Genomic DNA, 12,626 nt, shown 5'->3' with positions numbered 1-12,626 from the left:
CCCCTCCCCCCGCAACACTCACTGTTCATCCCAGAGGCAGCATCGATCGGCTTCAGTTAGCAGCAGTAGCAAAGGAATCGCTCGATCGGGTTCACTTAACAGCCATCGATCGATCGCTCGGGTTCAGTAACGCGTAGCCTGCAGTGCAATCGCTCGGGTTCAGTTAGAGCCCAATGCCTCGCTCGGGTTCAGTTAGAGCCAACGCCTCGCACACACGCGTGTACATGTACGAGAGAAACGCGCATCGCTCGGCCCCCGACCTCCCACCGTAACCGGGAACTCCTCAAAATTTTCCTCCCCCTCGCTTCTACCACGGGTTTTTCCGTCATGGACGGCCCAAAGAATGTCATGCAGCTGCGTCTCCGGCCCGCCCGGGATGAAAAGCCCATTTTATGTCATGATTTTTTGTCATAGAAGTAGGAGCCCACCACATCTATGATGATACCGGGTTTTGTCACAATTATCATCATAGAAGTGTCATATGTATGACAGAAAAAAATTTGTTCGGCCCAAAATGTCACGGATGTGTCTTTTTTTTGTAGTGAGAGCCAGCACTCTGAAGCTTTTGCAAGAAGACATACGGCAAGCTGTGGCCCTCCTGAGAAATCTACCATGTACAAATCATCTTTCCGATACCCTTTAAAGACTAGAGACTTGTTAGATTCCATTAGAACAAGGCAACGATATTTTCCAAATATCACAATCATGTTCAAGTCACAAAGCATTGAGACAGAATTAAGTTGAAACCAAGGGATTCAACAAGCATCACTTTATCCATGTGCTGATCATTTGAGATTGCAACTCTACCTAGACCCAATACCTTGCTTTTACTAGTGTCAGCAAATGTGATGTGACTCTTGTCAGATGGACGTAAGGTTGAGTCCATGAGAAGACTTCGATCGCCAGTCATGTGGTTAGTGCATCCACTATCAATAATCCATTCTGAAGCAGCTGGTGTCATACCCTAGGGTGCAGTTAGGGGGATAGGCTTCACGAAGAGTATTGTGAAGCATAAACACTTGACGAGCAAGTGGATTATGAAAGCTTAGATCGAGGTTAGGAGTCATAGGATGAATAGCAAATGACTCAGGAACGCAATACATAATAAGACCATTTGGGCATTCAATCTTGCGCCCCACAAGATGTTTTAGGTCCCCAGCAATAGCATCTGACGCCTTTGATTACCGACTGGAGACCTTTCCCTGCAAAAGAGAGTTAAGTCTTCTTAACCACCCACATTTTCAGGGGTGGCTTCGAAGCAATGAGTCTAAGTGCAACATCTGAGAACTTTGGCTTTGGAGACCTAGAAAATAGTCTTGCAGGAGGTGAATAATACTCATAATAATAAGCAGAGTAGTTCTTGGTTTTATGAACATGACGGTTTGAAACACGCTCATATTCATAGTCCTGAGTATAGTTTCCCTGCAAAACATCAGCGTTAGAGTGACTCAGGTGAGTCCTGTGTCTGTATGAAGCCTTTGGATCATATGAAGCCTTTGGTCTGGGGTTTGTCTTCTTCCCTTGTGGTGTCATGACGACATTCACACGAAGATTCTCCAGACACCTTTTGGGCACCCAGATTTTCTTCATAGGTGGCCCATTCCTGCAGTTAGTACCAATATACCTGGCAAACACGTCACCATTCTGATTCTTAAACAGTTTATAGTTTGCATCAAAGGATTTGTCAATGATAATAGGGTTAGCACAAGTGAAGCCAGATAGGGCAGATGGATCCACTGAAGGTTCCTTTGCAGCAACCCATGTGGTTTTGGGGTACTGCTCAGGCTTCCAGTAAGAACCATCAACATTCATTTTTCTCTCAAACCCAACACCCTCTTTCCTAGGGTTTCGGTTCAGAATCTACTTTTTGAGGACATCACATAGTGTCTGATGCCCTTTGAGACTTTTGTACATCCCTGTCTCAAGCAATGTCTTCAACCTAGCATTTTCATCAGCAATAGCAGTGGCATCCTCATCAGAGGGGTTAGTTACCACATCAACAGTTGAAGATATTGCAATAGTAGCAGCAGTAAAACATTCAGCAACAGAAGTAGCATTATCACGCTCAAGGCATTTTAGACATGGCGGTTCAAATCCTTCTTGAGCGGGATTGGTCTATTGAGCGCGAAGTGACTCATTTTCTTTTTGAAGATCTTCATGAACATCTCTCAATTTCTCAAGTTCTTGCTTCCTTTGAAGATAATCATAGGAGAGCTTTTCATGAGTTGTTGAGAGCGCTTCATGACGACTTTCAAGTTCCTCATACTTAACGTGAAGATTTTTATGTCTTCAATTAAGGACTGAGATTGGGTCATTTCCGCGTCCACAGGTCATCGCTTTTGTCTAACAGTTTTTGAATATGTTCCATAACTTTCTGTTGTTCAGTTGCAATTTAGCAAGTGTTTTGTAGCTGGGTTTGGATTCACAATCAGAGTCATCTTCACTTGATGTTTGAAAGTAAGCATCACGTGAGTTTACCTTGGCACCACGTGCCATGAAGCAGTAGGTGGGAGCGGAGTCGTCCTTGTCATTAGCATCAACATAGGTGACGGAGCCATTGTCGTCAGTGTTGAAGATGGACTTGGCAACGTAGGGTGTAGCTAGAGCCAGACTTGCAACGCCACAGTCGGACTCCTCCTCAGACTCCATCTCCGCCTCCTCAGAAGCAGACTCCTCCTCTGAATTCATCTCCTTGCCAACAAAAGCACGAGCCTTGCAGATGAGCTCTTCTTGTGTGATGAAGACTTGTAAGAAGACTTTGAGGATTTCTTCTTCTTCTTGTCATCAGAATCATATTCCTTGCTCTTCTTCTTCTTCTTGTTTTCATTGTCCCACTATAGACACTCAGAGATGTAGTGACCAGGTTTCTTGCACTTGTGGCATGTTCTCTTCTTGTGGTCATGAGTGGAAGCTTCATCATTTCTTGAGTTGGATCGTGAAGACTTTCTGAAGCCTTTCTTCTTGGTGAATTTTTGGAACTTCTTCACAAGCATAGCAAGCTCCTTTCCAATGTCTTTAGGATCACCAGAACTACAGTCAGATTCTTCTTCAGATGAGGAAGCAACTTTTGCCTTCAAAGTGCGAGTTCGGCCATAGTTGGGACCATAGATATTTCTTTTCTCAAATAACTGAAACTCATGTGTGTTGAGCCTCTCAAGTATGTCAGACGGATCGAGTGTCTTGAAGTCAGGGCGTTCTTGAATCATCAGGGCTAGGGTGTCAAACAAGCTGTCAAGTGATCTCAGGAGTGTCTTGACGATTTCATGCTTGGTGATCTCAGTGGCGCCGAGAGCATGAAGCTCATTTGTGATGTCGGTGAGGCGATCAAACGTGAGCTGAACATTCTCATTGTCATTTCTCTTGAAGCGGTTGAAGAGGTTGCGAAGGACACTGATCCTTTGATCTCTCTGGGTTGAGACGCCTTCGTTGACCTTGGAGAGCCATTCCCAGACTAGTTTCGACGTTTCCAGAGCACTCACACGGCCATACTGTCCTTTGGTCAGATGACCACATATGATATTCTTGGCAGTAGAATCCAGTTGAATGAACTTCTTGACATCAGCTGCGGTGACGCCTTCACCAGCCTTGGGAACGCCATTCTTGATGACATACCATAGATCGACATCAATGGCTTCAAGATGCATGCTCATCTTATTGTTCCAGTATGGGTAATCGGTGCCATCAAAGACAGGACACGCAGCTGAGACTTTGATTATCCCTACAATTGACATAGCTAAAACTCCAGGTGGTTAAACCGAATCACAGAGAACAAGGGAGTACCTTGCTCTGATACCAATTGAAAGTGCTAGTGATCCACTAGACGGGGGGTGAATAGGCGATTTTTATGAAAGTCTTCAAAACATTGGATGTTTCGAAGACAAACGATAGAAATGAACCTATTAACATGCAGCGAAAGGTAGACTACACTAGGCAAGCCATAGAAAAGTATTCAATGAAGTAAAAGCATGAAGACTATTAGCAGCTAAGCAGTATGGATCAGGATGGAAGATAGTATGAAGCCAATCAGAACAAACAGTCACACAGTGAAGACAAACAGATAATGCAAGCGGGCAATGACTTCACAAAGACCAACTCTAAGTAAAGAGAAGGAAGGGATAGAACCAGTTGCTTGGTGAAGACAAGGATTTGTTGGACCAGTTCCAGTTGTTGTGACAACTGTACGTCTGGTTAGGGAGGCTGAGATTTAACTCAGAAGACCGTGTCCTCACCTTATTCCCCTTGAGCTAAGGACACACAGTCCTCACCCAATCACTCAGGTAAGTCTTCAAGGTAGACTTCCAGACTTTCACAGACTTCGTTCACCGGCGATCCACAATGACTCTTGGATGCTCAGAACGCGATGCCTAACCGGTTGGAGGATTCACAGTCCTCAAGTGTAACAAGTCTTTAGATCACACAGACAAAAAGACTTCAGTGATGCCTAACACTTTTTGGCTTTGGGTGTTTAGGGCTTTGTCGTCGCAAGGATTTCTCTCTTAAAGGCTTCGGATGTGGGTTGCTCTCAAACGACAAAAGTCATGCACTAACTCTGAGCAGCCACCAATTTATGGTGTAGGGTGTGGGCTATTTATAGCCACTAGGCAACCCAACCTGATTTGTCTGAAATGACCTTGGGTCACTAAGGAACTAACACGTGTTCCAACGGTCAGATTTCAAACACACGCGGTAGCTTGACTTGGGCTACAAGTAAAGCTGACTTATCCAGCTCTGGATAAGATTTGCTCTCATTGTCTTCGCTCGAAGACTTAGGATTTGGTTGAGCATCACTTTAGTCACTCTGACTTTGTTCACTTGGACCCTACTTAACAGTACGGTGGTTCCTATGACTCAACGAAGAAAAAAATGAAACTGCGAAACAACTATGTCTTCGCGCTCCAAAGTCTTCATGCGATGTCTTCTCATGTCATAGTCTTCAATATGAATATCTTCACATACCACCATTGTCTTTAATGTCTTTACACATTTTAGGGGTCATCTTCGGTAGGTAAACCGAATCAATGAGGGACTACTACATGTGTTATCCTGCAATTCTCACAAACACATTAGTCCCTCAACCAGGTTTGTCGTCAATACTCCAAAACCAACTAGGGGTGGCACTAGATGCACTTACATCCTCCTATACGAAATGGATGTGAAGAGTCCTTTTCTGAATGGCAAGATTGAAGAAGAAGTGTATGTTGCACAACCACCTGGCTTTGAAGACCCAAATGAAAGTGCTAGTGATCGACTAGAGGGGGGTGAATAGGCGATTTTTATGAAAGTCTTCAAAACATGGAAGTTTTGAAGACAAACGGTAGAAATAACCTTATTACCATGCAACGGAGGGTAGACTACACTAAGCAAACTATAGTCAAGTATTCAATGAAATGGAAGCACAAAGACTAATGGCAGCTAGGCAGTATAGATCAGGACGGAAGATAGTATGAAGCCAATCAGAACAAGCAGTCACACAGTGAAGACAAATAGATAATGCAAACAGGAAATGACTTCACAAGGACCAATCTGCAAATAAAGAGATGGGAAGGATAGAACCAGTGGCTCGTTGAAGACAATGATTTGTTGGACCAGTTCTAGTTGATGTGACAACTGTACGTCTGGTTAGGGAGCCTGAGATTCAACTCAGAAGACCGCATCTTCACCTTATTCCCCTTGAGCTAAGGACACCCAGTCCTCACCCAATCACTCTAGTAAGTCTTCAAGGTAGACTTCCAAACCTTCACGGACTTTGTTCACCGGCGATCCACAATTACTCTTGGACGCTCAGAACACGACGCCTAACCGGATGGAGGATTCACAGTCCTCAAGTGTAATAAGTCTTCAGATCACACAGACAGGAAGACTTCAGTGATGCCTAACACTCTCTGGCTCTGGGTGTTTAGGGCTTTGTCCTCGCAAGGATTTCTCTCTCAAAGGCTTCGAGGTGGGTTGCTCTCAAATGACAAAAGTCGTATACTAACTCTGAGCAGCCAACCAATTTATGGTGTAGGGAGTGGGCTATTTATAGCCACTAGGCAACCCGACCTGATTTGTCCGAAATGACCCTGGGTCACTAAGGAACTGACACGTGTTCCAACGGTCAGATTTCAAACAAATACACGACAACTTTACTTGGGCTACAAGCAAAGCCGACTTATCCAGCTCTCAATAAGATTTGCTCTCATTGTCTTCGCTCGAAGACATAGGATTTTGGTTAAGCATCACATCAGTCATTCTGACTGGTTCACTTGGACCCCACTTATCAGTACGGTGGTTCCTATGACTCAACAAAAAAGAAAACAAAACAACGAAACAACTAAGTCTTCGCGCTCCATAGTCTTCACGCGATGTCTTCTCTTGTCATAGTATTCAATGTGAATGTCTTCACATACCACCTTTGACTTCAATGTCTTCATACATTTTTTGGGGTCATCTCCGGTAGGAAAACCGAATCAATGAGGGACTTCTACCTGTGTTATCCTGCAATTCTCACAAACACATTAGTCCCTCAACCAGGTTTGTCGTTAATACTCCAAAACCAACTAGGGGTGGCACTAGATGCACTTACACCAAAACATCCTGACATGGTATACAAGCTCAACAAGGCACTGTATGGCCTCAAACAATCCCCTCGCGCTTGGTATGACACACTCAAAGACTTTCTAAAGAGCAAAGGCTTCAAAGCTGGTTCACTGGATCCTACACTTTTCACGAAGACATATGATGGAGAACTGTTTGTGTGCCAAATCTATATGGATGACATTATCTTCGGCTGCACTAATAAGAGATACAGTGATGAGTTTGGACACATGATGCAAGAGCAATATCAAATGTCCATGATGGGTGAGCTAAAATTCTTCCTAGGTCTTCAAATCCGTCAGCAAAGCAATGGCATCTTCATATGACAAGAGAAATATCTCAAAATTGCCTGAAGAAGTTTGGAATGCAAGACTGCAAAGGATACATGACGCCAATGCCAACCAAAAGTCATCTGGGCCCCGACAACAATGGTAAAGAGTTCGATCAGAAGGTATACCGCTCCATGATTGGTTCTTTACTCTATTTATGTGCATCTAGGCTATATATAATGCTTAGTGTTTGCATGTGTCCCCGATTCCAAGCAGCACCAAAGGAGTCGCATCACTTAGCTATGAAGCGAATTCTTCAGTATTTGGCTTACACCCCAACACTAGGATTATGGTATCCAAAGGGCTCAGAGTTTGATCTAGTTGGATTCTCATATGCTGATTATGCTGGTGACATGGTTGATTGCAAGTCCACATCAGGCACATGTCACTTTCTGGGATGATCTCCTGTCTGTTGGTCTTCAAAGAAGCAGAACTGTGTGTCTCTCTTCACTGTTGAATCTGAATACATTGCTGCTGGATCTTGCTGCGTTCAGCTTGTGTGGATGAAGCAAACGCTCAAGGACTATGGCATCCACCTGAAGCATGTGCCACTCTACTGCGACAATGAAAGTGGCATCAAGATTGCCAATAACCCTGTTCGGCACTCGAAGACAAAGCACATTCAGATCCGTCATCATTTTCTCAGAGATCATGTTATGAAGGAAGATAATCATATCATTCACATCAACACTGAAAAGCAATTGGAAGATATCTTCACAAAGCCCTTGGATGAGAAAAGGTTTTGCAAGTTACGGTGTGAGCTAAATATCTTAGAATCCTCAAATGTTCTGTAATTGGACACTCATCCTAACGCTTATGCATGTTGATGACTTAGATGTGCAACACACAAAGTAGCGTATATCTTCAATCAATGAAGACATACAAAGTGTGAATACATTAACACGGAATTTGACTTCGAAGTGCCACGATAAGTGTGCGTCGTGTCTGGGTCTAATGCTTCCTATACGGTGGGTAACGCCACCACTAAAATTCTTTTAAAGTGTTTCATGTGGCATCATAATTACATAGTCTTTGCTTTTGGTTTGTCTTCAACATTGATTTGACTATATATATATATAGTCGGTCTATTCTGCTAATATTAGCAGAATAGTTATTCTGATAACACTTCCGCACGGCATGCTCAACGCGAGGGCACTGCACTTCCAGTAGCAAAGGCACTGCAATACAAAGACTAGTGAACTTCGTGTCAAAAAAACTGCACACAGTGTTTTTTGGGTACCTTTTTCGCTCTAGTTTTCTTAACCGTTTATCGGAATGAGGCGTGTAATATATGGTTGAAAAGCTATCGATTAGGCGCAACTTCGCCATGTTGAACACTTTTCGAAATTCCTCACGGTTTAAAAGCAATTTTGAAAACGGTGCGGCACACGACGAGTGGCAACGAGCGTTTTTTCGCGTTTTTTTTCTAAACCGCTTGTCGGAATGAAGCAAATGATACACCGTTGGAAAGGTATCATCGAGGCGCATCTTTTTCATATCTATTATTTTCTCTAATTTGTTACGGTTTAAAAGCAGTTTCAATTTAACTAAATCACGGAATTCTATTTTTCATTTTTTTTCAAATTTTCGGCACTGCTTTCGCTCTAGTTTTCTAACCGTTTGTCGAAATGATGCGTGTAATATACCGTTAAAAAGCTATGGAAGAAGCGCAACTTTTATATATTGAAATGTTTTTGAGATTCCTTACGGTTTTAAGTTAATTTTGAAAATCATGTGGCGGGCGATATATGGTTGCGGCCGTTTTTTCGTAATTTTTTTTTGAAAACGCTCGTCGGAATGATCCAAATGATACGCCGCTGGAAAGATATTGTCGAGATGCAACTTTTTCATGTAGAACGCTCCTTCTAATTCCTTATGGTTTAAGAGTAGTTTTAAAATTACCGAAATGCGAACACTCTGTTTTTTGCGACACCCAAATCGGCGAGTGAACTTCATCTGACAGAAAACCGCACTACATCAGACAATCAAGTGAACTTCATGATTTGTCTTTGTGAGACGCAAATTTTATGTACTGCATCAAACAGAAAACCGCACTACTTTTAGACAGAAAACCGCACTGCATGAGACGTTCAAGTGACGGTCAAGTGAACTTCATGATTTGTTTTTGTGAGACACAAATTTTATGTACTGCATCAGACAGAAAACCGCATTGTTTTGGACTAATCAAGTGAACTTCATAATTTCTTTTGTCGAATGTAAATTTTTCTCAGATGAGTTTTTGTTGTCTTTTTTTCAATTTTTTTGTGAACGACAGTTGATGACCGCAAGAGGAGGCAAGTAAACCGCAACATATATCAAAGTGAACCTCATTACTATCTTTTGTTGTTGCGCTAAATTTTTAGCACTTTCATTTTGGGCGCAAATGAAATACATCACTCTAAAAAATAAACCACATCCAAGAACCAAATGCACTGCAAGTGTTGATGTAGTTGACTGAATTTTGAGACACACAAAACAAATTGCACTTCAAACAGAGGGGTAATGAGCTGCTACATAAATGGATTGAACTTAAATTTTCAATCGTCCACAAACAAAACAAATTGAATTAGAAAAAGAACTGCACGAAATAGGTAGCAGAGCTGCACGCGCGTGCAAACTGAGCTTCATGCCGCTCGGTGCCGAACGAAGTGCACGTCCACAAAGAACGTACCGCTCCCCAAAACGAACATATATGTGGTAGGCAACGGAGAACTATGTGTTATTCCACAAGAGCACCATCGGACGACCCACGAGCACTGCATAGATGAGAAAAGTAAACAGTCGTGAAGAGAAAAGGGAGTTGCACTCGTGAGAAAATGAACTGGACATAATCGTGAGAAAATGAACTGGACATAAAAACACCAGCGCCACACGCTCTGAACCGCATACGAGGGCAACCGAACAATTTGGAGATCCCTGGCGAACTGCACCAGTGGCTCAACGCCTTTTCCTGCTCAGACCAGTACGGCGTTGCCTCAGGATGGGTAAAAGCAACAAGTGAACTACAAGATGTCGTGAGAAAAACTGGGAGAGAACCTATGAGCTGCACACCCACACGCCGGCGAGATGCAAGCTCTGTAGGAAGGGAGGGGTGGTGGTGTCGCGTGCTGGAGGTCGCTGTGTCCCGAGAGGAGCACGGTCTCGGCCGGGAGAGGAATGGAGCCCGCCCCGCTCGTCGCTGCATGGGCCACGTCAAGTGGTCCTCTGCCCGGGGTCCTCCGCTCACAGCAATGAGAAAGCCCGGCTGGATCCGAGCACGCGACGAAGGGCCACGGCGGTGCCGCCTAGTGGATCTGAGATGTGGTGCTCCCCCTTCATGACTATACCCCCTGCCAATGTAGAAGAAGAGGTCAACGGTGGACGAGCCGGGCCTGACGAACTTTGAGTCGGGCTGAGAAGAGCAGGCCAGCGACCTCGTGGAGGACAGACAAGAGGAGGCCGACGGGGACATCCGCCACCTAGATCCGGGGGGATTCATGGCGACGCGGTGATCTCGAAATCTGGGTACTCCAGGGGAGATCGACGGCGTGCAGAGGGAAGGCCGAGGGGTGCAGGGCTGCTGGATCCGGAGGCAATCGAATCCAGCGATGGTGGTGGGGATTGCCGTGGTTGGGGAGGCCGGCTTGTGATGCGAAGAAGGGCGGGCGGGACGACGCGCGACAGCGCCGGTGGAAGGTGGGTGGAGGGTGAGGCGGCACGGCGGCGACTTGGAGTGGTGCTCCGACGGCGGCCGCGGTAGAAGGTTGACAGGGGTTGGGCGGCACGGCGGCGGATGGGTCCGACCTCCCGCCCGTCCGCCGGAGCTGGGAGAGAGGCAAGTGGGGCGAGTCACGAGAGGTGTGGCCGGAGCGGGTGGGGTCGGCGCCGCCAGGGGGAGCGGGCCGGAGGTAGTTTGGTCGTGGGTGGAGTGGGGGTGGCAGCGGGTGGTGGGCAGGAGGGATAGGATTTCTTAGAGGGACGGGGCGGTTCGGTTGGTTGACTCGGGGTAGGCTCTGTGCGGGGGAGGTGTTACTCCCTCCATTTCAAAATACAGTGTGTCTGTGTTTTTCAAGTTCTAACTTTGACCATAAATTTAACCAAGGATACTAACTATGGCGAGAGAAAAAATTATATAATTGAAAAACTTTTTCGAATACGAATTCACTCATATAATTTTTGTTCTCGCCGCAATCGGTCTTAATAGTTAAATTTACGGTCAAAGTTGAAACACGTGGATAGAGAAAGCACTACATTGTAGAATGGAGGGAGTATCAGAATAAGCTTTTTGTTATTAGAATAAGACTCTTAAGGGATGTTATCATAATAGACCCACCTTATATAAGTTATTCTTACGTTCATATATATATATATTGTTACTATTCATCACTCAGGATGTAGAATAAGTTATTCTTCACCCGAGATAATTTACAATCGCTTCCTAAATAAATTACGTTTAGACTATAAATAGTTACATGTATCTTGATTCAATATGTAAAATTTGGTATAGAAAAACAAAAATATAGATTATAAGACCAGAAAAATCACATTTTATATATGTTTTACACTATGATTTTACATTCATAATTTTATGTAACATAAAATATTTTTTACGGCGAGTACCTGTTTTCTTACGTTCTCTTTTTATGTATGAAATAAGATAAAATTTACGAAACGTAAAAATACGGTGCATTGATGTTAAAATAGAGAGGGGTGAAGAATAATTATTCCTCACCCAGGGTGACGAATAACGTGACCCTATATATATATAGGACGCCAATTTGGGACACCTAGATGCCTGGGCACCTAGCTTAAAAACTGTTGGATGACACTAAGATCTGTGCGCGTGTAATTAGTATTAGCATTGATGGATAAATCTTATTATGAAAGAATTATTACTTGATATGGACACTTAATACCTGCCCATATTAGATAGGATAGAGAAAATCAGTAATAAATGGCTCATGTTTTAAGTCCATGCATGTCTCATCGTACGTGCATCATTTTGCATATAATAAAGGTCATACGTTGAATAAATCACTAGATATATACGTACATAATCCAAAATATCTTAGGTATATATGTTCTGTACTCGAAATATTTTGGTTATATATTAGATACCTATATGTCACGTAGCCGGATATATACGTAGCCATGTTTTACTTTAGATATATGTCATGTAGACCGGGTATGTACAATATTTTCCAAGATTTTTTTACACAACCGGGTATATAAGTGTGTCGATACATTGGGTATTTCTACTTGATGTATATACGTCGACCGGATATTACAATATTTTCTTCAGTAGGTATTGGATAGTTAGGAAAAAAATAAAATACAATTAGTTAAATAACAAATTCTTGGATATATACATACCCGCGTTTGTACATACTTTTGTTAGTAAGTATAAGATACCCATTTTAGATATTTGGGAAACAAATAAATGTAATAGTTTTTAAAAAATAAATTATTGAATATATACATATCTACGTATGTCCATAATTTCATTGGTAGGTATTAGATACCTGTATTAGATAGTTAGGAAAAAACACGCGTATTAGATACCTATATCAATTCTAAAAAATCAATATTATAACGTTTTATTGTATGGCAAGTCTTGCATGCTTAATAGTTAGAAAAAACAAATAAAACGTAAGCAGGAAAAGTCTTGCATGAAGAATAGTTAGGAAACAAATTAAATATAACATGATTTCCAAAACAATCAAGATGTCCAGACACCTAGGT

General features: G+C 43.1%; 1 protein-coding gene across 1 annotated transcript; it reads right to left on the bottom strand.

Moving 5' to 3' along the window:
- Positions 1-9,324: 9,324 nt before the first annotated feature.
- On the bottom strand, positions 9,325-10,852 carry LOC119330365. The gene is made up of 3 exons (XM_037603470.1): positions 9,942-10,852; positions 9,795-9,855; positions 9,325-9,661 (listed from the first exon to the last, which is right to left on the bottom strand). The coding sequence occupies exons 1-3, from the start codon at positions 10,381-10,383 to the stop codon at positions 9,625-9,627; spliced, it is 540 nt and encodes a 179-aa protein (XP_037459367.1). The 5' UTR covers positions 10,384-10,852; the 3' UTR covers positions 9,325-9,624.
- Between the last annotated feature and the right edge of the window lie 1,774 nt (positions 10,853-12,626).

The sequence above is a fragment of the Triticum dicoccoides genome, chromosome 7A, assembly GCF_002162155.2.
Source record: "Triticum dicoccoides isolate Atlit2015 ecotype Zavitan chromosome 7A, WEW_v2.0, whole genome shotgun sequence".
Taxonomy (NCBI): domain Eukaryota; kingdom Viridiplantae; phylum Streptophyta; class Magnoliopsida; order Poales; family Poaceae; genus Triticum; species Triticum dicoccoides.
The sequence above is the reverse complement of the archived record's forward strand: the minus strand, read 5'-3'. Positions and strand labels throughout refer to the sequence as shown.

Coding starts and splice junctions, on each gene's coding strand:
- LOC119330365 (XM_037603470.1), bottom strand. CDS start 10,383: ATGAATCCCCCCGGATCTAGGTGGCGGATGTCCCCGTCGGCCTCCTCT. Junction 9,856..9,941: donor TGTGGGTGTGCAGCTCATAG/GTTCTCTCCCAG, acceptor TGGTCTGAGCAG/GAAAAGGCGTTGAGCCACTG. Junction 9,662..9,794: donor CAAATTGTTCGGTTGCCCTC/GTATGCGGTTCA, acceptor TCATCTATGCAG/TGCTCGTGGGTCGTCCGATG.